Source organism: Amblyomma americanum, chromosome 1 (assembly GCF_052857255.1).
Source record: "Amblyomma americanum isolate KBUSLIRL-KWMA chromosome 1, ASM5285725v1, whole genome shotgun sequence".
Lineage (NCBI taxonomy): Eukaryota > Metazoa > Arthropoda > Arachnida > Ixodida > Ixodidae > Amblyomma > Amblyomma americanum.
In genome coordinates this window covers 354378127-354402000 of record NC_135497.1, presented here as the reverse complement: position 1 = coordinate 354402000, position 23874 = coordinate 354378127, and the positions used below count along the sequence as shown (strand labels likewise).

The following is a 23874-nucleotide window of genomic DNA, read 5'->3' as shown; positions in this document are numbered from 1 at the left end:
ACCAAACAGAAAAAGGGTTGGCTAGAGCAGGATCATGAGTGTTTATTGCCAGTGCTTGTGTGCAACAAGTACAACAAACTTTCATGGCCCCTAGACAAGCAGCACATCACAGCTTTCTAAAAATGTGAAATACACCACCATTTACAAACCTGCTGCTGCTGCTGGGTATGATCCAGAAGTCGATGCACAGGGCTCTCAACCTCATTTCTTAGACTTGTGTACTTGGCTGTCCGTGATGAGTTGAACAGTTCCTGCAGGCACATAGCATACTATCAGTTAAACACTGCCACAGACATGCAAAATATTGTACCCTTGTCACACAGGAACCTTCAATTCACAATGAACTTCCCCTGCATCAAACTCTTCAAGTGCAAATGAAGCAAGCTGCCACCATACATGTTCAATTCTATGCTAACAGACGTGTTTACTACTTACCCAGCCATGTAGTGCAACCCGTATTCAAAGCAGTATGCCGCAGCTTACAGATATATTTTTGTACAGACAAGAAAGGAAGCAGAACTAGGGAGGGTCTGGGCGGGCCAGAGTTCTTTACATTTTCTTATGGTGGGTTCAACCCGTGTACATGGGCATGTACATTAAAAAAAAGGTGCAAATGGGACAGGAAGTGGAGTGCATAAAGGTACTTAGTCGCTCAATGGGCCCAAGGCATCTAACAGCAGCCCTCAATCAGGCTTGAAAGTATAAATCGCAATCTGCCTTTCGCATATGCCTGTGCTCCCACCAGCTGGGATTCACGAGAAAGACAACAGATGGCAGTGTAGCTGATGACAAAGGGTGCATCATGCAAGACGTGATACCAGAGTCCAGGCAGAAAGAAAAAGCTAGGCAGAGAGAACGACTAAAGGTGCTCACTGGCAGCTGGATGTTTGATACGGGTACACGATGAAACTACTTTGGAAACAGAATGAAGACCCAAATACAAATAATGACTAACAATGAAAGTCAGGCGAGCAACATGAAAAGTTACCCATGTCCACAATGTGACTGCCTTGTCAGAACCCTAGACCTCTCAATGACAAGGAGATAGAAAAAGGGAGTGAATTGCTGCTAATATCACACTTTTCACTCTTTCTGAAATGAGACAACATTTTAGGGCTCTCCCCTGGACATACAATACAGAGAAATCAAGGCACACTGACTTATAGTGCCTTCGTTCACTGATAACGCAGGCAGTATTTCACAGCCCACATTCTGTATCTATACATTACAGGAAAACTAAGAAATACAACCAACATCCTGTTCACCAATGCTTATTGTACAGTGCATGGCTGCTCAATCCATAATATAATGCTGCATTTAAACAGTTGATGCAAAGTTGGTCACAGCATTAGCTTGCTCATTTATCAGTGACTCTATGTAGCAACTTCCATTATAAAAGGCTGTTCACTTTTTCAGAGCACTGAAGCGCTGAATGGCAACAATGAACAGTACACCTTGCTGTCGACCTGGTGTCATGTCTGCTACCCTAGTAGCATTGCCAACATGGAAGTGGCTCCCTCAGCAACAGGGATACTGCTCGCAACAGCATTTTCCTGCCATGTCACACCTCATCATATTGCTGTAATTGCTGCTCCCATGTTAGCCATTTTGAACTGCACATGAGTACGCACCGGCAACGACCCCACTTTCATGGCTTTCCACGCACTAACTATGCAAGCAGTGCAACACAGCACCACACAGACTGTTTCCATCAATTACTGCTAAGGTGTTCCACAGATAAGAGTTGGTAAAATGTTTAGGGGAACCACCAAGGTGGAGTAGATTTGTAATAAGGGAGTGATTACTCACTGGCATCCACCCAAGCCAAATGTTGGGTGGCATCCACCCAATGTTTGACCAACACTGTTCCCGCTTCGAGTTTTTGATCGATTCGCTCTCGCCCTACCATAAGCTTGCCGTCCCGGCTAGCTCAGTTAGTAGAGCGACTGCTCTGGTAAAGCGCTGGTCCCGGGTTCAAACCCCGACCAGGACGAATTTTTCTTTAACTACAAAGTTTCTGAGGAAGCTGTAAAGCTTTCCTTGTAGCCGTATGGCTGTGCTTGGGTGTATGCCAATGAGTAATTAATCCCTTATTATAGATAAGAGCTGAGCATGCTAGAAAATGTCTTTGTAGCAATGCACACCACGCAATATCTGATCAACCTGCATCGCCTCAAGCAGAATTGAGAGCACCTGTGTGACAGATGTACTGGCAGGCCTATGCACAACATCAAGTTCTTAAATTTGTTGCCTGGCTGTTCTACTGCACTGTAAAATGAATTCCCATACCTGAATTTTTTAACAAATTAAGTCATTACTCACAGACCTTTGAGGAAGTTAACTTTGTTTCCTGCTCACTGCCGTGGCCCCTTCCCTGACAGTCACCCTTGCCCACACACTTTGCTTCTGCAGGCATTTGAGTGGTTTCAGGCTGTATTGAAGCACCATGTCATGGTAGCACCTCACTGTTTTTTTGTTCTACTTTGCAGCAAACCTACACTATCAGCAGCCAATGTTTTATTCCGTACGTACCATGTTTTCCGGTCTATAAATCGCACCATTCAGCAAGCACTATAAAAACCCGGTGAGGATCTCTATGTCAGATAGAAGACGAAAATACTCAGTTGTGGCAGCTGCTGAGCATAGATGACTCACAAGCTCTGACCACCATACCATCTTTCTGTGGCCTGCCTTTTTTGTTGGCTTCATCGACTGGAGTGCTTTTGTGGCTTTGCACAAGTTCCAGATAATTTTTTCACTCACATTGAACTGTCTACTTGCTGCCTGGTTCCCAATCTCCAGTACATATTCAATGGCATGCAATCTGAATTTTGAATCATAGCTCCTTCGCCTCGCAAGTGGTGTCACGTTGAGCAAGAACACACTATGTGCACTAAGCCAAACCATAGCCAAACGGATACGCAGCTGAAATCGTAACTGTCAATCAAGAATATGGCTGGACCAGCTAAACTTGATGCGATGGCGACAGCATGCAGAGTGCACCGCCACAATCAATTTGGTTGTGAGATTATGCAATTCTATTCACAAGACAACATTTAAAAAGTAACTTCATTTTTTTCTCTTTCACGCATTGATTTTCTTTAAAACATAGTTACTGGGCGCAGCAAAAGAAATTGCGCAGTGGTGCGTCATTTTTGTCATATATAAGCTGCAACACTGAATAAGACACACACGACGAAAAATTCAGAAAGAAAAGCACGACTTAAACACCAGAAAATACGGTACTCATAGGAATAAATAGCTTTCTCAGTCCCTCACAGCCAGTAACAGAGCACTTTCAAGAATTGTATCGCAGCAAATCCATGTTGTTACAGGCAGCAGAAAGGAAAATAAACACCAAATGAGCCCACAATATTTTACGAAAACAGTTCAATTTCCTGCAAAGCACAGAGCTGTAAAACTTCATTCCAATGAAAATGGTCATGTGCAGATCACAATTCGAACTTGTTCACTCATGGTGTCAAAGCTTCTTCACAACCCCTTTATTAAGGCTGTCGGCCATGCTGCACAAAATGCTGAGTGAATATCGAGAAAAAAAAAAGAAAAAAGGAGGGGGAACGACTCAAACCAACCCCACAGAATATCTACTGCTTTTGCTCACTCATGGCGCTGGATACATCAAGCTGCTCCAAGCAACTCCTCCCCTAACTCTCCATATGTACAATAAGCAAAATGAGGTGAAAGAAAAAGTTATTACATGGCTTGTTAAGGCACACAACATCATAAAAGCCTTTGCAGGATGCAAACGCGAAGTGATAAGAAAGGTTTCTTACCATACTGGATGGTCTCATCCTCTTATTTTTTGCCTTGCTTTCAAGGATTGCTTCTTTCATACACTGCACAAATGAAAATAACAGGTGAGCTCCAATCTCAAATAATAAATTCTTAACTTAATTGCAATGCTTAATTTTTAGTTTAAGTTTTATTTCTGCATTACTTTTTAATGGCAAACGATGCACAAAGCAGGATACAAGCTTCATACACAGTCATCTGCGTACCACAATAAGCACAAGACTTGCTGTAACTTGCATGGCGAGGTCAGAACCATGAAAGCTAACAGCATCGTTTGGCCCCCAAAGCAGTAACTTCAGATATTTCAGCTGTAATTTCGGCATAGGTATTGTGTGGGGGCAGAGACTATATTCTTTGCAAGGCATGCTAAGTGGCTTACGCTTGGAGAAAGCATGGCACCACCCCCTAAAGCAAAAGCCAGCTGCTTGCAGCCAAAAACTGCCTCAGATTATAGAACTGTTAACTAATGCATCATTGAACAAATAATTCCAATGGAAGCTTTCACCTCATTCTCAAATAACCTGCCAAACAAATAGCTTCACGATTTTCTGCACATACGAGCTCAGCAAAAGATGCAACTCTCCTGCTTTCAAGGCAACTGGTAGAACAAGTCCACAACACACAAGAGCCTGTGCCCAGGTTTAGTGTCGACAGGCTCAGTATTTAGTAACCTTTATTTGGCATCCCACAGTTTCCAGTTTGCATTATAAATATGCCAATATATTCCCTTAAAATCACAGTAAAATGCACTCTATGTAGCAGTCACTTCATATTGCCTACCTGACCACGCATAAAAGTATGTTAAGCTTGCCTTTCTAACGATGCATGTGGCTATCCCTCTCTTGCACATGCACGCAGACACAAAAAAGAAATGAGACTGAAGGAATAGAAAAGAATTTCCTTTGCAAACCAAATGAGGATCAAAGTGACAGCTCGGCTTGCTTCTGACCCTCTTCGCCCACCACAGAAGCGAAGAGTATGTGCATCTCAAAACCTGCAAGTGCTTTCATGAGACAGCAGAGCTGTGCAAGAAGCCTCTGGCTAATTCCAAGACACACATGCATTAGCCACTGGCTCTGGCTACAATTCAAAACAAACTAGCAAGTCATACTGGTTCCACCAATGTTTGATTTGTCTGAACTTCACCGAGTTACCGTAAAAACCCGAATATAGGTTGACCCCCCAACTAACCAATTCTAAAAATGAACAAAAATCTTTTTCAATGAAAAAAGTACCGAAAGACACCCTTACCTTGAAACAAGTGCGACTCAACAGGTTGCACAATGGTGACAGTATTTATTAAATTATTTTCATTTAAATGCTGCCCGTATGTACAACCAACCAATTTTTTAACAGTATCGCACGCCCATCGACCCGCGTGTTTGTTTTTGGCACACAGAAGTACAGCGCCGTAGAGCAAAGCCCTTCCAATTCTGGATACGCTGCGGTCCGCATCTCTACCGCTTTCACGCGGATGCATTCAGCAGTCACAGGCAGCCATCTTGCATGCAGCACGACCTTTCCTTCCAATTCTGGACACGCTGCGGTCCGCCCACAAATTGATGTTTTTTTCTGGTTGCTGCAAGTTGTAATACGCAGCTTCTCCCTCCGCTAGTACTGAATGCTCTTTTCGGATACACCGAATTCGCGCTGTGCCGCCAGGTTGCCATGAGCTTCTGCATACTCAATCGCGTTTTTCTTGAAGGCGACGGTGAATTACCGTCAGCTTCCGCTCATTTTGAAACAAAATGTGAAAAAGCAGCCTTTAACCAAAACAGCTTTGCAACTAAGGAAACGCAAAATGGCGGCACTGCTGCTGATGGCGATGGTGATAGAGGCACACTGTTGAGTTCAGCTGCCCATTGTTGCAAGACTTCCGTAGTTCTTCCGCAAATGACCAGTATATAAGACAGGGGTCAACTTTCCACCATGGTTTTTCGAAAAAAGTCCGACCTATATCCTGGTTTTTACGGTAGATACAAAGCGCTACGGAACAACACGTGCCAAAGCCTCAGATTAGTTACCATTGCTGCCTGAACAAAGGAAAAATTGAGCACACAACCATTAAAAAAAATAATTCACCAGAACTATCACAAGCCAAAAATGTGAACAGGGCCTTTATGATGTGATCAGATTAAACCTAAACCTGTCGCCCAACAAACCACCCACACAAAGATCATCGGAGATTTCAGAGCTGCACAAAAAGCCACAATACGATTACAAGGCACGAAAACTGCAGACTTGCACATACCACACTTAGGGACTGTCAAGTGCATGCACAAGTTGGGCTCTTTAGGTTCAAGATATTTAAAATTTTGGGAGCAAAAATTTAGTGTTCTTTCTTTTGAGCTGCTGGCTAGAAAGAAATCAAGTTTTCATTGGAACATTTCAACACTAAGGTATCTTTAATTTCACCAACCAAAGCAGTTAAAAAGAAACACTCACCCCTTCTAGAGCATCTATGTGCGTTTTTTTCTCAGTTCTTCCTGACATGTCGTATATTACCATCTGCATTCGAAGCACTGCCACATACATACTAAACCTGCCAGGCCTTTGCACAGTAAACTCAGAGAACATTCTTGCATTACAAATGCAACACGGAATGCACAACAGCAACAAGGCAGCCTCTGTCTAGTGCATAGTAGTGTGTGGCACAATTAAGCCAAGATAACATTGGGCCAATATCCCAGGTATTCCAGCTAACTTAAGCTAAGGTCTAGAAATATAACGCAGTGCAATAGGTGGACGCAACTTCAGCCATGTTGTTGACCATTATATATAATAATAAGTCAGAGTACATATATTTAAATTTTGTTGAATTGAGCAATTTAATAAATTGAAAAAAATTAACTTTTAAGATATTAAGATCCCGGGAGGCAAAATTTCTAATGCCAAATTGTAGAGGATCCCCAGAAAACCTCCAATTTATCAGTTTTTATTTTGATATGCGCTTCTTTAGATTAGTTTTTTTCCACGTCCAAGAGAAAGTCCTCGAAATATGAAGAAAAGAAAAAAAGCATGCGGCAATCTGCTTGCAAAGTGCCACCAGAGTGCTCTCAAACGTGGGACTCGTGAATGTAGCCGTGTGAGATGGTGCTGCAAATATGACAGGGCAAAAACTGACGTGAGCACTGGTGGCCAAATTGAAAGTAAAAGCCGCAACCTGGCCGTGTTCAGTGTGAAAAATAGCCGGCACGGTGGTTTACTTAGCGGTGCTTTACGTTAGCGGCCGAAGCACTAAGCCACATTCCTAGCCATCGGCCAGCATTTCGCATCTGGCATATTTACATCTAGAGGTCATGCTTTGCTAAAGAAGTTGGTGATTTCCATGCAATTCCAACAGGAGAGATGCCCGGCCAATGGCTAGGAACACTACCTAGTATATTGGCCCACATATTGGTACCACAAACCACTGCACCTGCTGTTTTCGGCACGAACACCGCCAGGTAGGTAGCAGGTGTCACTTTCAATTTTGCAAAGCACTGTCGTTGCTTTTGTTTTATTCGTAGCACCACTATGCGCAGCTAAGCTGATGGCTTCCACGTTTGAAAGCACTGGTATAATGGCACACAAGCCGAATGTCCCGTCGGTTTTTTTTCCCTTATTTGATGGGCTTCCTTTTCAATGTAAAAAAAAAACTGATCTGAAGCATATATAAAAATAAAAGCTGATGAAATAGAGGTATTTCTAGGATACTCCACAATTCAGTACTGAAATTTTCGACTGAAAAGCAATAGCTAAAAAGTTAGTTTTGCCAATTTATTTCATTACTCATCTGAACAAAATATTAAAACACTCGCCATATACAGTAGTCAACAAAATGGTAGAAGTTGCATTCACCTATTGTGCCCTGGTATATTTTTAATCTTTGGCCAAAGTTACCTGCGACACTGGTATGTGCGCTAAGCTCACTACTAACATTTGCCGATCAAGCTTAAAGAGATGAGAAGCCATGCTTAGAGTTCTGAATGTGAACAGAAGTTCGCAATCACAAGGGCGTCCTGAAATGGTTTTGGTACAGCATCAGATTTCCACTGACATTTGCAACTCTGGTACTTGATTACTGCATTTTCAGGAAGGTGACATTGCAGGGAGAGATTGGCTAATTTTCATAGAAATTCTTCTTTTCGATATGAAAAAAAAAATTACATTTTACCAAAAAAGGGTGAGGGGGGTCTCTTATACGTAACTTCTCTCTGCCCCATTACAAGTGCACACTTTAGCAGAGTGCATTCCTCCAGTGCATTTAAAAATGCCCTTAACAAGTGCATTTCACGTGACTGCCTACAAAATGACTCACTTTCATAACTGTGCATTCAAAGAGTGCCATGCGCTTTGCTACACTGCTCAAGAGGGCAATATGAATCTAATCTCAAGCAGATTACAAAATGTCATGATAATGTAAGGCCTTTACATGCAATCTGCAATTGATAACGACAGCAGGAATAAATGCATAAAGCAAAACTGAAACGCTGCATCAAAACTCCATGCCACCACACAGCTGTTAAAGGTATTATTTTCGGCATTTTCACTTCCACTGCCCAGTACTACTGTGTCGTTTTTAAGGGTAAAGATGTACAGAGAAAAGCACTTAGGTCTATTGTGGAATGTGGAACTTCTAGGTTAACCTTCTCACAAAAGAAAGCAGGATTTCAGAAATGAACGTTCGTAAATACTATGTAATTTTGTTTACAGCTTGTTGGTTTAACCATGCATCATACCAAGCTGGGTTGCCAGATACCTGGAATCAACATGGATCCAACGTTGGATCCATCCAGATTCCTGGATCCGTGCATGCAGAAAAGGTGTCATGATCAATGAAACAGAACTGCACAACCAACCTTTACTTCATTCCTGGATTGCTCAATGAATGCTTTCCGGCTTTTGATTTCCTTTTCATCAATCTTGAACTTCTTTGGATTTTTTTCAACAATAGCTGGAAGCACAGCAGTTAAGGATGTATGGCAAAAGGTAGAAAAAAAAAGTGAGCACCCAGCTTCAAATCCTCACTGTTTTTTTATTGTGCAGCAGCTGCCAGCCCTGAATCTTCTTTTAACAGACTGACTGTAGCAGCAATGCTGAAGCAGCTGTGTGTCCATGCTACCTAACACAATATGCCTGAAGTACTGTGAAAAACTACAGGAAAATAAAAATAACCACATTTACACATACAGAAGTAACTGCCCCCACTGACGTCATGAGCAGAAAAACACTGCCCTACATTCCACCCACTAGCTGAAAAAGATTTGGTATCAAGAACCATATACAATCGTGCCCCAATAATACAGATGACCTGAAATTTTTCTGGACATGTAACTTTTTCAATACACTTGCGCCTTGTTGATATTGAAGCTTTTTTTACCGTATAGAAAATCGGCACGGTGAGAACGCACAGTGCATACAGAGGCCTATGTATTTTTGTAGTGCTAATACCGACGGCTATGTGAACAAGACCTCGACTTCTCAATCAGATATTTCTTTTCCTGTTTTTTTTGTTTTTTTTTTGCAATGAACAAGTGCCAAGACAGGTAAGAGCTGAAAAGCCTTAGTGGTGGCTTTTTTTTTGTGAGTTCATTCTTTACCCTTCATCTGCCCAGTCAAAAACCCTTTTCATTTGCTGAGGTATTGTATGAACGCCGGTGAAGAGAGGTCATTCATCACCTTCTGCTACTTCAATGCATCCAACACCTCCAGTCTGTCTGGGAAGAGATATGTGCTAGTCATTTGTAAGTAGTACACAGTCTTAGTAACAGAGACTCCGTCACATGTGTCATGGCCAGCAAGGTGCTTCAAAGTGCATTTTTTAAAAATAAAGGTAACCAGGATAATGGACTTCAAGTTCTCAGGATTTTGCCCAATTTTTAACTTCATTGAATACAGCTGTGCAAAGAAGCAGACTTAATGACAAATTTTTTTCCTAATAAATAATTCGTTCCTCTTGTCTTACAGCAAATTTTAGTCAGACACCATGTCCATTTTAATGAGGCACCACTGTACTTCCATGTCATGATCTTGCTTTAGCAAATATTTAAATAATTATTGACACCTAGCTCATTAGTATGCCAACTGATGTGAAAATGGCATGCAGAACGCAGCTCTTTGGTAAAGCATGACTCTTTCACACAGTGGGGTTGCACTAGGAAGTGCAGCTTGCAATACAAAGTGAGCACAACACACCAATGCTCAGAATACTCAGTTGAAGGAAGAACAGCAGATGCATGACGGTCATCGCCAACTAGCCCCAGCCACTTCGGAGTTCTCTACAGCCCTTCCAGTGAGCTCACACACTGCATGCATTGCAAAGGCATACAAAGCATCTAGTGCTCCCGAACACCTAAACCATGGGCTGCTTGCATAAAATCAAGAAGCAGGAAAATCTGCACATGAATGAAGGAAAGCAAAAAGCACAAGCAAGAAAGCAGGAGAAATCCAGAACCAGCACTATCCTGTGTGCTTTCTCTCATGTTCATCCTTCGCGATTTGGGCGAGCTGTGCGCCTTGCACAAAAGCGACACATTTCAGTTCAATTTTGCAACTTTATTCCAAGAAAACTACTTTATTGTACCATATAGTCTGATACTATATCTGGCACCTAGCTGCAGATACCTTTAAGTTTCTTCTTTGTTATTGCTGTCTCCACTGCACAGACACAGCTCTTCAACCTTCATGTAAATGAAGTCATGGTCGGTTACATCAATTACATCCACTTATAACATTTAACAACTATGTCCATGCACATCACACTCCATAAATTTACGCATTCAAAATCCATGTGCAGACGAGCTTAAGTGGTGCTTTTCTTAGAGACTCAGTCAGCATCACTTCTAGGTTGACCGTTACCATCCACTCCTGAGTACAGGTGCCTGAATTTTGCTTTAAATAGCACAAACCTGCACGGCAGTGCATGCTAGATGACAATGATATCAGTGGGCAGCTCTTGTCATTTAACACCTCCTTGGCTGCCACACAAGGAAATGTATACATGTGAAATGCAGCAGCTCTTTGCCATTCATATTTTCAAATTATTGGCTCCCAAGTTGGGGGAGCAGCCCACGCACGAGCGCAGCCCTTAGTCAAGTGTATATGGCAGTTGGTATTAGTATGCAGGGTTTAATGTCACGAAGTGACACATGTATGCTATGAGGGACACCGTACCGGAGGGCTCTGGACTCATTTCAGACCACATGGCGTTCTTTAATGTGCGCTGACATCACACAGCACATAGGCGTGTTGCATTTCGCCTCCATTAAAGTGCGACCACTGGGGCAGGGTTCAATCCAGAGACCTTGGGATCAGGATCTGAATGCCAAAGCAACCGAGTCATCACGGTGGGTAAATAACCGAGAATAAACGAGCAATCAACTTTAGCCTCCCCAACAGACAAATGACCATACTCCGTCTGACTTAGACCATGAAGAGTTCAGAAAGGTAGAGCCTGTGGTAATTAATTATGGACAGAGCAAACAAAGCTAAATGACCAAAGAAACAACTTGTCATTGGCATTCACTTCTGAATATTGCACCACTGCCCAATAATAGACCAGTTCCCCCTGCACCAGTCATTCAACAGCTGTTCTGAACTGCAAGCGGCATCATATACCATGCTCCAAACTAGCCAATACCAGCATCAGCTTTCAGAATGCTGCAAGGTATTAGTGCACCTTTGCAAAGCAAAAAGTGCCATAAACAATTATAAGCATTCTTTCTTCGCATCATTCAGCCGTAATCTTGTCATTAGAATCAAGTATGAAATCAACAAAACTGCTTGAATACTCACAATTAATGCTACTGCTCACCTACTTAAACTTAATGAGCAGTTAACAGTGTTGCCACCAGTGGAAATTGCAAAAAGAATTTGCCAGCGTCAAGTGATCAATAACAATATTACATAGAAACACAGGGAACCATGGTACATATCAGGGCTGGAAGAGCGTAGAAGACATGACAAAACAGAAGTGAAGACAACAGTGCCTATATGTTTCATCCTATTAGTTGCAATGGTAATTTCCAAGGGATCATGCATTAAAATTGAAGACTGAGAAACTTCTCACAATTTCATGCTATTTTCTTGGTGCCATATTTTAAAAGTTGACAGCATAATCAGATGCTCACAAATTGTTTTAAAACTAATTTAGCAACTTTTAACTTGCAGTAATTTTAAAATAAAAGTCGGCACATTATATGACTTAAGAAGATAGCTAATCTGACTGCTCATAATAATGACTCCATGATTGGCATTATTGCCTGTAAGTTTTGAAGAAAGCGAGATATTCAAACAGTTCATTTTGACAGATTTAACATCTCAAATAACATGTCACAGAAATGTGAACTTGCCACTCCCAGGAAATGCTCAGTCATGTATGTTGCAATGCTAATAAGTGGCTGAGACAAATACATGCAATGCATTGCACCCTTTCTGCACCTCTCACAAAGAGCTCATAACAAAACCCAAACTGGCACTATTGGTGCTGCATTGTCAAGAGCTATTTACTGTAAAGCCCTTCTTGCAAGCACATGTTAAAAAATTGGCAGTATTTGTAAATAATAAAATTAAGACACTGCAGCACTGAATGCTCCAGAATATGCAATTATTCATTGACAATTCCTACAACTTCCTACCAACTATGACAAGTTACAGGAAAATCTACATCAACATCACTAATAAAATAAGCATACCAAGCAATGCCATAAAAATCAGTGCAGAACAAGGCAGCCTATGTTTGGAGCTATGTTTCAGTTGTGGGAACAAAACCCACTTCGGCAACTAAGGTGCTCTAAAGCAAAGCTCTTATTACAGGTTTCATCCTGGCAATGGAAGCCATGCTACAATAAAAGCAGAACGCAAAGCCACCTGGTAACAAGATTTTGGTGCACCTTAAAGAGCCCCAGATAGCCAATATCAATTCAGATCCCAATGCTACATCATGCCTCACAATTCGGGTGTACCTTCTGGCCTGCAGAGATTACAAATTTTGTAACTAGCATAAATAAGTGCATCACAACAAATTTGCAAAACATGCCTGGCATGAGCCATGCAATCTATGACTAATATATGCAAACTCAGCCCACCTGACAATGCTTTTTCAGCTTTTAAGCATTACATTAAAATAAAAGCACATGCCATAAACATACACAATACTTTAATACAGGCATGTGTACACAAAACATGAACAACACACAAATAAGGGAAGCCAACAGTAACCTAAATGACTACTTTGCTTTAGCACATCATGAGGAATGCCATAATAAAATAAAAGGATACCAACAGTCTCCTCAAGATCTTCTAGGTCCCATTCTATGCTGCGTAGTCCTTTCCGGAGCTCACTTGTGGTCCAGTCAATATCTTCTTTACTTGGTAAGCTCGATGGGTCTTGGTATTGGTTCCACCTCTCAAACAGTGTTTTGTTGTTGGCTATGGCCTTGACGATTTCACTGAAGACAAGGTGTAACATGCATCAGAGCAAGTACCCCAACCACACTTAAGATTTGCAATGCATTTTGCTGTTGCCTAAAAAAACAAAAACTGAAAATATAGTCATACATACACTTCAGGAATCAAGCATGAGAGGGTAGTAAGGTGACACATGTATAGCTCCTACATCGATATACTTACAAAAGTCAATCAAAATAGCAGTAAAACTATCCTCAGCCTGAAAGCCACTTCATCATCATCATCAGCCCTACTACACCCACTGCAGGGCAAAGGCCTCTCCCATGTCTCTCCAATTAACCCTATCCTTTGCCAGCTGCATCCACCCTTTGCCTGCAAACTTCTTAATCTCATCCGCCCATCTAACCTTCTGCCGCCCCCTGCTACGTTTACTTTCTCTTGGAACCCACTCCGTTACCCTTAAAGACCAGCGGTTATCTTGCCTTCGCATTACATGCCCTGCCCAAGCCCATTTCTTTCTCTTGATTTCGACTAGGATGTCATTAACCCGTGTTTGTTCCCTCACCCACTCTGCCCGCTTCCGATCTCTTAACGTTACACCTATCATTCTTCTTTCCATGGCTCGCTGCGTTGTCCTTAACTTAAGCTGAACTCTTTTCGTTAGCCTCCACGTTTCTGCCCCATAGGTGAGTACCGGTAAGATTATGCTGTTGTACACTTTCCTCTTGAGGGAAATTGGTAAACTGCCACTCATGATCTGCGAGAATTTGCCATATGCGCTCCACCCCATTCTTATCCTTCTAGTTATCTCCCTCTCATGATCCGGATCAGCTGTCACTACCTGCCCTAAGTAGACGTATTCTGGCACAATTTCTAGGCTCTCGCTGCCAATTGTGAACTGTTGTTCCCTTGCTAGGCTGTTGAACATTACCTTGGTTTTCTGCATGTTAATTTTTAGACCCAACGATCTGCTCTGCCTGTCTAACTCGTTGATCATGATTTGCAGTTCACCTCCTGAGTGACTCAGCAAGGCAATGTCATCAGCAAATCTCAGATTATTTAGGTATTCTCCATTTATTCTTATTCCCAACTGTTCCCAATTCAGGCCTCGAAATACCTCCTGCAAACATGCGGTGAACAGCATTGGCGAGATCGTGTCTCCTTGCCTGACGCCCTTCCTTATTGGAATTTTATTGCTGACTTTATGGAGGACTATAGTAGCTGTGCAGTTGCTATATATATCTTCCAGTATTTTGACATAAGGCTCTTCTACCCCCTGATTACGCAATGCCTGTATGACTGCTGAGGTTTCCACTGAGTCGAATGCTTTCTCGTAATCAATGAAAGCTATATATAGAGGTTGGTTATATTCTGCGCATTTCTCTATCACCTGATTGATGGTGTGAATATGATCTATTGTAGAATATCCTTTACGAAAGCCTGCCTGATCATTTGGTTGATTAAAGTCTAACGTTGCCCTGACTCTATTAGCGATTACCTTAGTAAATACTTTGTAGGCAACGGACAGTAAGCTGATCGGCCTGTAATTTTTCAAGTCCTTGGCGTCTCCCTTCTTATGAATTAAGATAATGTTTGCATTCTTCCAAGCTTCTGGTACAGTCGAGGTCATAAGGCATTGCGTATACAGGGTGGCTAGTTTTTCTAGCACGATGTCCCCTCCATCCTTCAACAGATCTGCTGTTACCTGATCCTCCCCAGCTGTTTTTCCCCTTTTCATTGCTTCTAAGGCTTTCTTTACTTCATCTTTCGTTACTGGCGGGATGACGCATTGCTGTGCACTGCTGTCTTTCTCATTAGCGTTCTGATTACATTGGCTACTGTACAGGTCTGTGTAGAACTCTTCGGCTACGTTAACTATCTTATCCATATTGCTAATGAAAGCCACTTAAGTAACGCTAACAATACTAGTTCACCATACACAAGTGGCCAGCTGCAACAAATGTTTAGTTTCCTCTATTAGACAAACATTCAAACCTTCAAGTGGCATTTGTATTCGTCCAACAAGCAAAAGTCGGACAACGCCTGACGAAAGCAGGGCGCACGGTTACAGCAGTGGGGACAAGCGCTGCCTAATCTCACGCCCCATAGAATGCCTTTGTGGGCCTTTCCCAGTTATCGCACCTTCTTGAAACACAGGTGCTCGAAAACAAAAGCTGAACGATAACAGTATAGACTCCTCCTAGCTTATTTCCACGTTGAAACATGGCAGTGAACAGGCCTCCCTACCCGCAAAAATAGCGGCACTGAAAGTTCAGACCTGTAGCAGACAATTTTCAGTGCTGAAATCAAATGCTTCCTGCTTTTGATTTTTTGCTTTCTCGAGTCCATATCACGTACTGAGACATCCTTGCTCGCGGCACACAATGCGAATCATAGCAGCTGCAGCGCTCCGCGATGAATCAAGAATAAAGCATCGCTAGACGACAAGAAACATAAAACAGCCTGCGCAGCAGATGTACGGAACGGAATTCCTTTGCACCGAAAATTTGCTGTCGGATTACTTCCCAATCCTAATCGTCCGGTTCACACGCAAGGTGGCTAGAAATCAAAAATAAATGTGATCGAAATACAGCTGGCCGGCTAACCTCTCTTCATAATACATGAAACATGAAAGTCACATCAAATTCAATCGGCAAAATGTTAGAGGTAGTGAGCATACAGGGAACTTACTCTTTAACGACAAAAAATGGATCCTCAAGACTCATGGCCTTTGCGATCCACTCATAACAGTCGTGGCGTCCGTAGTGGCATGTGGGGCTCTTGTGACAAGCTCGGTGCTATCGAAAGAACAACAGATACCGCACCGTGGGAGCGGCGCACGCAGTTATCAACCTCCAGCTCAGATTCCTCGGCAATACGCGATGAACGCTATGACGTCCGCGCTGAAGCAAAAAACAAATCATATGACGCGAATCGCAGTGTTGCCTACCGTCGCTAAGGCATTGTTGCTAGTTCAATCCTCTAAACGTTGCAAAAGCACTAAAGCTCTGAAAATAAGAAATGGCGCAGTATCTGTCTCGCATTTTCGCGACATCTCAACCGCACCGCAAGGGAAGGGATAAACGATGGAGTGCAAGAAGAAAGCCAGAAAGGGATGCCGTTGTGAAGGAATCCGGAATAATTTCGACCACCAGGAGATCTTTAACGCGCACTGACATCACAAAGCCAACGGACGCCTTAGGGTTTCGCCTCCATCAAAACGCAGTCGCGCGGTCGGGTTCAAACACGGGAACTCCGGATCAGTAGCCAGCCGCCCTAACCATTGAGCCACCGCGGCGGGTCGCCAAAGCTCTGCCGCAGCCGATGGCAACCGCTCTGTTTTGTATTGAAGCGAAAAGCTTCACTACGCCAGCTTTTCGAGCCGTCAGCGGGCCGCAAGTTTGACTTTGAATGTAAGTAGAGGTCAGTGTGGCCGCAAGTTTCACCTTGAATGTAGGTAGAGGTCAAACCATGAGAAATGACGCCTGTCTAATAATAATAATAATAATTGGTTTTGGGGGAAAGGAAATGGCGCAGTATCTGTCTCATATATCGTTGGACACCTGAACCGCGCCGTAAGGGAAGGGATGAAGGAGGGAGTGAAAGGAGAAAGGAAGAGGTGCCGTAGTGGAGGGCTCCGAAATAATTTCGACCACCTGGGGATCTTTAACGTGCACTGACATCGCACAGCACACGGGCGCCTTAGCGTTTTTCCTCCATAAAAACGCAGCCGCCGCGGTCGGGTTCGAACCCGGGAACTCCGGATCAGTAGTCGAGCGCCCTAACCACTGAGCCACCGCGGCGGGGGTGACGCCTGTCTCGCATATCTCTGTTAACACCCGAACCGCGCCCGTAAGGGAAGAAAAATGAAATGAAAATTGATTTTAAGGAAAGGAAATTAAGCCCGTCTCACACATCTCGGTGGAAAACCGCATCGCGCTGTCTGCGGCGGCGGCTGCGTTTTGATGGAGGCAAAACGCTAAGGCGCCCGTGTGCTGTGCGATGTCAATGCACTTTAAAGATCCCCACGTGGTCGAAATTATTCCGGAGCCCTCCACTACGGCACCTCTTTCTTCCTTTCTTCTTTCACTCCCTCCTTTATCCCTTCCCTTACGGCGCGGTTCAGGTGTCCAACGATATATGAGACAGATACTGCGCCATTTCCTTTCCCCAAAAACCAATTAAAAAAGGGTAGGAAATTGAGGAAAGGAAATGACGCCTGTCTCACAGGTGGTCGAAATTATTCCGGTGCCCTCCACTACGGCGCCTCTTTCTTCCTTTTTTTCTTTCACCCCCTTCTTTATCCCTTCCTTTACGGAGTGGTTCAGGTGTCCGCCGAGATGATCCGGAGTTGACGGGTTCGAACCCGACCGCGGAGGCTGCGTTTTTATGGAGGAAAAACGCCAAGGCGCCCGTGTGCTGTACGATGTCAGTGCACGTTAAAGATCCCCACGTGGTCGAAATTATTCCGGAGCCCTCCACTACGGCACCTCTCTGTTCCTTTCTTCTCTCACTCCCTCTATATCTTTCCTTACGGCGCGGTTGAGGTGTCCAACAATATATGTCTTGTGTGAGCGCCTTTAATGTCGTTTCGAAGAAAGCAAGATGTTTAACAAATAAAAAAATCCCTACCAATGGGTGTGTGTCAGTATGGCTATCTATGGAAACCGCCAGTCGCTCGACCACAAACGTAGCCAGGGAGATGCAGCTTTTCGCTTTCGACCAGGGTTAACCAGAGCTAAACCACCAGCAATTTTTTTGTTTTTTTTTTCATATGAGAAAGCAGCTGGTGTTTGCTCCGATCGAGCTCTCTTCCCAACAGAACGCCTCGGCCTGCGTGCTACGGCAAGAACATAACCGTAATGTACTCATTACGGTCGAACTGATTAGCGGTACTTAGAAAAAGTAAGTAATTAACAGACGACCAATTGCAATGTGATTAATGCCAAGGGGCATTTGCATTGCGACTCCGATTGTGTGACCGATTTATGTTGACGAACTGAATTACCTCACTCCAACGACAATTAAAGTTTTGATCTTACAATTCATTATTTAGTCGAGCCCGGATATATCGAACCCTGATTGTAGCGCAGTATCCGCGCTCCTGCAATGGCGCTTTTCCTTACGGCCCTCTTCGATCACTATACGCGCGCAGATCGAGACGGGTCGGCTGCGCGGCCTTGGTCATCTGCTGTCAGCGCTAGCGCTGTGACACCTTGTGTCGAGGTAACGTGGGGTGTGCTTGAAGGGTGGTCGTCGATCTCTTGCACCCACGCCACAGAGCTGTCATGCGGTGAAGCCAACCTAACTATAAAGCCGGTATATAGCGGCGGCGTTTACCGGACGTGTTTCGCTGACGAAGAAGTTGCAAAAACCAACTGCACCTTAATTCATGTGAATTATTATTGTAATTACGGCATACTGGTAGCAGGAGTAAACATTTTGTGATGGGCAGTGGCTATTGTTGCAAAGAACAGGCCGCTGCGGCTTCGATGCACTAGTGTGGGTGCAGAGTATTCTTGCTTCTAGGCTACAGAGAGGCTTATCTATTGCCATTTTTATGTACTGATGTATCATACTGTTTCGCGATCTTTTTCGAGCTAGATATATCCAGGTTCGATTGGAGCTCAGATCAGATATCCCTAGCCATTAATTTTCCTCCTCGGTGGTGGTTTTGAGCTTTTCACACTCTTACATCGGGTCTACAAACCACCAACGACACCGGGTTTTGACCGTTATGAACCTAGTAATGCCAGCGCGTTAAAGCTGTACCCTCCTCTCCACGGCGCGCTTGATGTCTCCACCGAGAAATGAGATCACCATCGTTCCTTTCCTTTGCTAAAAACCGATTTTCATTTTCTCTTCCGTACGTCATTCCCTCTTTTATCCCTTCCCTAATGGCGCAGTTTAGGCGTCCACCCAGAAGGGGGACAGTCACTGCTCCTTTCCTTTCCTTCTCACCACTCTGATCCCGAGGCTTCAAACTGACACCAATATCGACGGTCACTTTTTGCGAAGATGGCAATACTAATGCTATAATGCATTTAAAAAAAATACAGGGCGAAACCTTGTTTAAGAAATTGCCTGCGAGCCACCGTGGGGTTCGGCTGTTGAGAACGAGTTCATGGGTTGGTCAGCTCGTCGGCTGTATTTCAGTGGAGGCAAACTGAAAACCGTACTTAGATCCCAGTGCACGTTAAATAACCCGAGGTGGTCGAAATTAATCTGGAGCTTATGAGCTTATAATGATATATCATTACGTGCACGGCGCCCCCGAAGTTGTTTTAGTACATGGAAATGCACTGATGAAACTGCCTGCGATAAAAATGCATCTTTTGCTTCCAAGCTGCGCAAGCTGGCCCCGCTTAGTGCAAGCTGCCATTGTCGGTGCTCCTTTCTTTCCGTCTTGTGTGCTTTCTGTCATTTTCTCACGCCTTTGTTTATTTCATTCTTGCAACCAGTAACAACGTATCAGACACCAAAACATACTAGAGTGCCTTTCACGTACTTTCTCTCTCCCATAACCTCGCTTCTCGATTCTTCAACTTGCTAATCATTGAGTCCCTCCCGTTTACAACAACCTTGTGTGGTATGGTATGGCATGGTATGGTATGGTATGGCATGGGCCGGGAATTTAACGTTCCGATGATATATATGCTGTGAGGAACGCCTTAATGGATGGTTCAGGATTAATTTCTACTTCCTGTGGATTTTATGCGCCTGACGTCGAACAGCACACGGGCGTTTTTGCATTTAGCCTCCATCAAAGTGCGGCCGCCACGACCATGATTCGATCCCTCTGCCTTCGCCTTATCAGCCGAACGCTAAAGCCATCGAGCCACTGCAGCGGGTGGTTCATAACAGTCTCATATATCTCTCTCGAAATAGAGACTATTCCGATTTTGTTCGCTCATGGGATAACAGTTCAAAAAAAAATTTCTGCTTGAAAAAAAAATCTGTGCATTGGACGCGGCATGCTCGCCAGAACTGGTAGCAAGTGCCGTACAATATCGTTCGCCTGAAAATCTACTTCTTCCAAACGGATATGTCCACCTTAAAACAAAATGCAATAATTTAAACGTCTACTGCGGAGTGAAGAAGAGTTCTGCTTTGTTGTGTCGTCCTTTTGCCCCGTGGTCTTCCTAATAGCGCTACCTTCACTTTCGAAGACGTCACCAACCAGCTCAGCACTAAGTTTTATCTGCAGCGGTGGGAGTCGGAAATAGCAATGCTTATTTTCGCGAACTACGTACGTCAGAAGCGGCGCAGGCAATGTGCCGCTGCGCGCTCCAGCAGGAACGCGGTTTTCACTTCCAAAACACATCTCTGTAGCTCAAGCATGCGGGACCGAACAAGGGGAGCGCAGAGAGGGCATATTTTCCGGTGACCCTAACATTTCCAATTCAGCTAGGGCCGTTTCGATGCTGTTGTAACGTAACACAGGCCAGTATTGTGCAGCCGGTCAGAAACACTGCCTTATAAAGACCGGCCTCTCACAAGTTCGAAGTGGAAACTTGGATTCCGTCATGACGAAACGCAGCCAGCTTCTGCATTTTTTTTACTATCTTGCTATTTATTCGCCTACCCTAACGCCAATGGCGATATATACATACGTGGTGCAGGTTCTCCTTACACTGCTTCCTCCCCAGCGAGTCGCTTGCTGGTCAGTGCTGTTGAACACGTTTCTTACTGTTTAATGAACCGCAAAAAAATGAACAAAAAAAATCGTGGTGTCGCAGTAATTAAGAGGCCTTATTCAGGTTTTCCTGGTGCACTTAAGCAGCAATTCCTCTCCATATGCCAAGGTTCTGCGACGGCTTCCTGCTCTATAAAATAACTTTAGTGTGCGGGAAGCCGCTCCTTTACTTGAATTCCTTTCGGGAGAGGCGCCACGCAGCTTCGACTTCGATCCTAGTCGACGCTAACGCCTCTCGTGGCTGGTTCTGTCCATATATAAAACTTGGAGTGAAATTTCGTGACCTGCAAAATAGTCTTTCAGTCATGCTTTCAGAGGACCTCGGTAGAGAGCTTATCAAAAATTATTTCAAACTGTAAGCTATTTTATTTTTCGCCAATGCGCGAAGCATGCTTCGCATAGAAACGCAGAGCAGGGCCCTCGGCCTTCGTGCATGATGCTAAAGTGTCCGTAACAGTATCTCTAAGGACCCTGCACGTCTAGTCGCTGTAGACTGGAACACCGTGAAGCAGCAGCGCTACACTCTGAACACGAGCTCTAGTAGGCCTATATGTGGAAGTAAACAGGGAGTAAGCTGCCCTATAGCGCACTCACTTAAAAAAAAAAAAGGTGTGCTGTAGAGGACAGTTTAGTCTCTTTTTACTCATTTATGTCTAGGTTTGTTTTAAGGGTGTCTGCCGCCCCAAAGCGACTCATGCTATGAGGGATGCCTGGGGAGGACTCCGGATAATTTCGACCAGCTGGTGTTCTTCAACGCGCACTGATATCGCACAGTACACGGACCTCTAGCATTTCGCCTCCATCAAAATGCGACCGCAGCGGCCGGGATCGTACCCGCGTCTTTCGGGTCAGCAGCCGAGCGCCATAACCGCTGAGCCAGTGCGGCGGCTACATTTATGTTTCGAGTGTACCCACAGATCTTCGGCGCCACATCTGTGATCTCAGCCGCAGAGGAAGCGGGAAGCGTAAAGCCCACCAGTGGTGGTGGTGAAAAACATTTATTGATGATTGTTTACAAGAGAGAGTGGTAACTGGCCTTAAGGGCCAGCCACTTACAAATAATAGGAGGGGTCCCTAGTCCGGGACCACTGTGGCTTCTGCGGCAGCTCGGGCCCTAGCGACGAGAGCTCTTTGGTTGCATAACGTAGAGCTGCCGAGCAGGGCAGCCTCCCAGATCTCTCGAGTAGGTGAGGGTAAACGGGGGCAAGCAGGGTTAGGGGGACATGCCCACACCATGCGGCACGTGTCCGATAACGCGCAAACACAATGCGGGCACTCCCCGTTAAAAACCGGATTAAAATATTGCAGCACTGCCGGGCACATTACCGTTTTGTTGTATACGCGAAGGCGAAAACGCTTCTTGCTTTTGATGCTTTTGCCCTTTCTCGGGGGGATGAAAGCGGCTATGCTGTGTTCGATATCACTGAGTGGACAGAACGCAAACAGAGAAAGCGAATTTATTTTTCGACAGCGTGGGTCACCAGCTCGGGGACAGCGCGAGACTGGATGGACCGCGCTGCGATTGTGATCGGTGCTCATGACCGCTTATGCACTATTAAATAGGCTTCGTCTGCATCAAACGCATGTGCATTAACATTCGTGAGCTTCAGCAAACGGCTCGTGCTTCACATTTCCAAAGCGATGGTGCCGGCAGTATCATATCGCAAGGCTTGTCCACAGTGCAGTGCAGGCGCGTAAGATCAGAGGCCTAAGTGGATCAACATTTTTGGGGGGCTAGGCTGTTTCTGTTGAACAAGTAAACGCGGCGCAGAAGAGACACTACGAAGCACACACATCTGCATATGGATATCAGACTGCGTTTTTACCTGGAAGAGAGTTAGAAAATAACAAGCATATACAATTAAGCAAAAGAAAAATTAGGATTCCAACAAAACTTAAAGCCAAGCAGCTTTGTTTGCGGATAAATGTTTGTAATCACCTTGTTTCCCGCTGCCTACTTTTCTGATCAGTGGCTTGTTGTTTTATTTGATTATAATTGCTAGTTTCGCCTCGTATTTCTAACTTTTTTTCTGCTGTTGCAGGTGTAACAGCCGTTTATCTTTTTTTTTTTCGACGTCGTCTCGGTATTAATGCTTGTTGCTGTGTTGTGTATACATTGTATTTTTTTCCCCTTTCACCGATCCATTTGTCTCAATAATCAGTGCGCTGTCCCTTACCATGGTCGCGATTCTGCACCCGTACAGTTGGCATGTAAGTTTCGTCGCTCATTCAATGAAGGTTTAGCCAGAATTTCACCGCCTCTCCGCTCGCGTGTGTTTCGTCCCGCCTCCTTTTGCCCTGCGTTCACCTATACATCGTGTTCGTGAAACATCTTCCGAGAAGCTTTTCGCCGTTCCAAGTCCTGAACGTGACTATATTAACGTGATAACGCATAAGCAATGGTAGAAGCCTTACCTGCGCGTGGTAAAAACCGAATTCCATAGTGACCAGGACAGAAATAAATCCTTGTTCATAAAGGTCCCTGACTAACGTTAAAACTTTTGAATTCTTATTAGCAACATATGATCAGGGCTTAAAGGCAGGGGGTCTCGAGGGTATCGGACTCCCCCCCACCCCCCACCAGTATTGACAAGAGATCTGAAATCCCCGTGTTAGAATGTATAGCGACTGCATGAATCCGAAGCAGGCAAGCATTTTTTATTCTTTCAGTGATGGTCGGAAAATTTCTTCTCTATCGTTTCGAAAATTTTCCTGTGATTTTTAATAAGAACCAGTAACATGTTTTCTAAAACCTGAAACGGAGAAAAAGAAAAGGTCTGCAGCACTATACAAACCCTGGAATAGAAAGGAAACCCATGCCCTCACATCGCGACTCAGTCCAGAGCAAGCCACTCATCTCTAATGCTGTGCGCAACAACACACAACAACAACGAGCACGCTTTTAAACTACCTAGAAGAAATAGTAAATATTTAGTAATAAAAGTAGTAAAATGCTGTGAGAGTTAGTAACTGCT

The 23874-nt window shown here is 44.1% G+C and overlaps 1 protein-coding gene across 1 annotated transcript in view; it reads right to left on the bottom strand.

The window, feature by feature from the left end:
- LOC144115584 (uncharacterized) overlaps nucleotides 1-16125 on the bottom strand; it is a 60693-nt gene extending 44568 nt beyond the window's left edge. The window contains exons 1-5 of the mRNA XM_077650007.1: nucleotides 15895-16125; nucleotides 13075-13244; nucleotides 8655-8749; nucleotides 3795-3857; nucleotides 150-251 (exon numbers count right to left, since the gene is read on the bottom strand). Coding sequence (XP_077506133.1) covers nucleotides 150-251; nucleotides 3795-3857; nucleotides 8655-8749; nucleotides 13075-13244; nucleotides 15895-15929 — 465 coding nt within the window. The 5' untranslated portion in view covers nucleotides 15930-16125. The remainder of the gene's footprint in view (nucleotides 1-149; nucleotides 252-3794; nucleotides 3858-8654; nucleotides 8750-13074; nucleotides 13245-15894) is intronic.
- Nucleotides 16126-23874: the final 7749 nt, after the last annotated feature.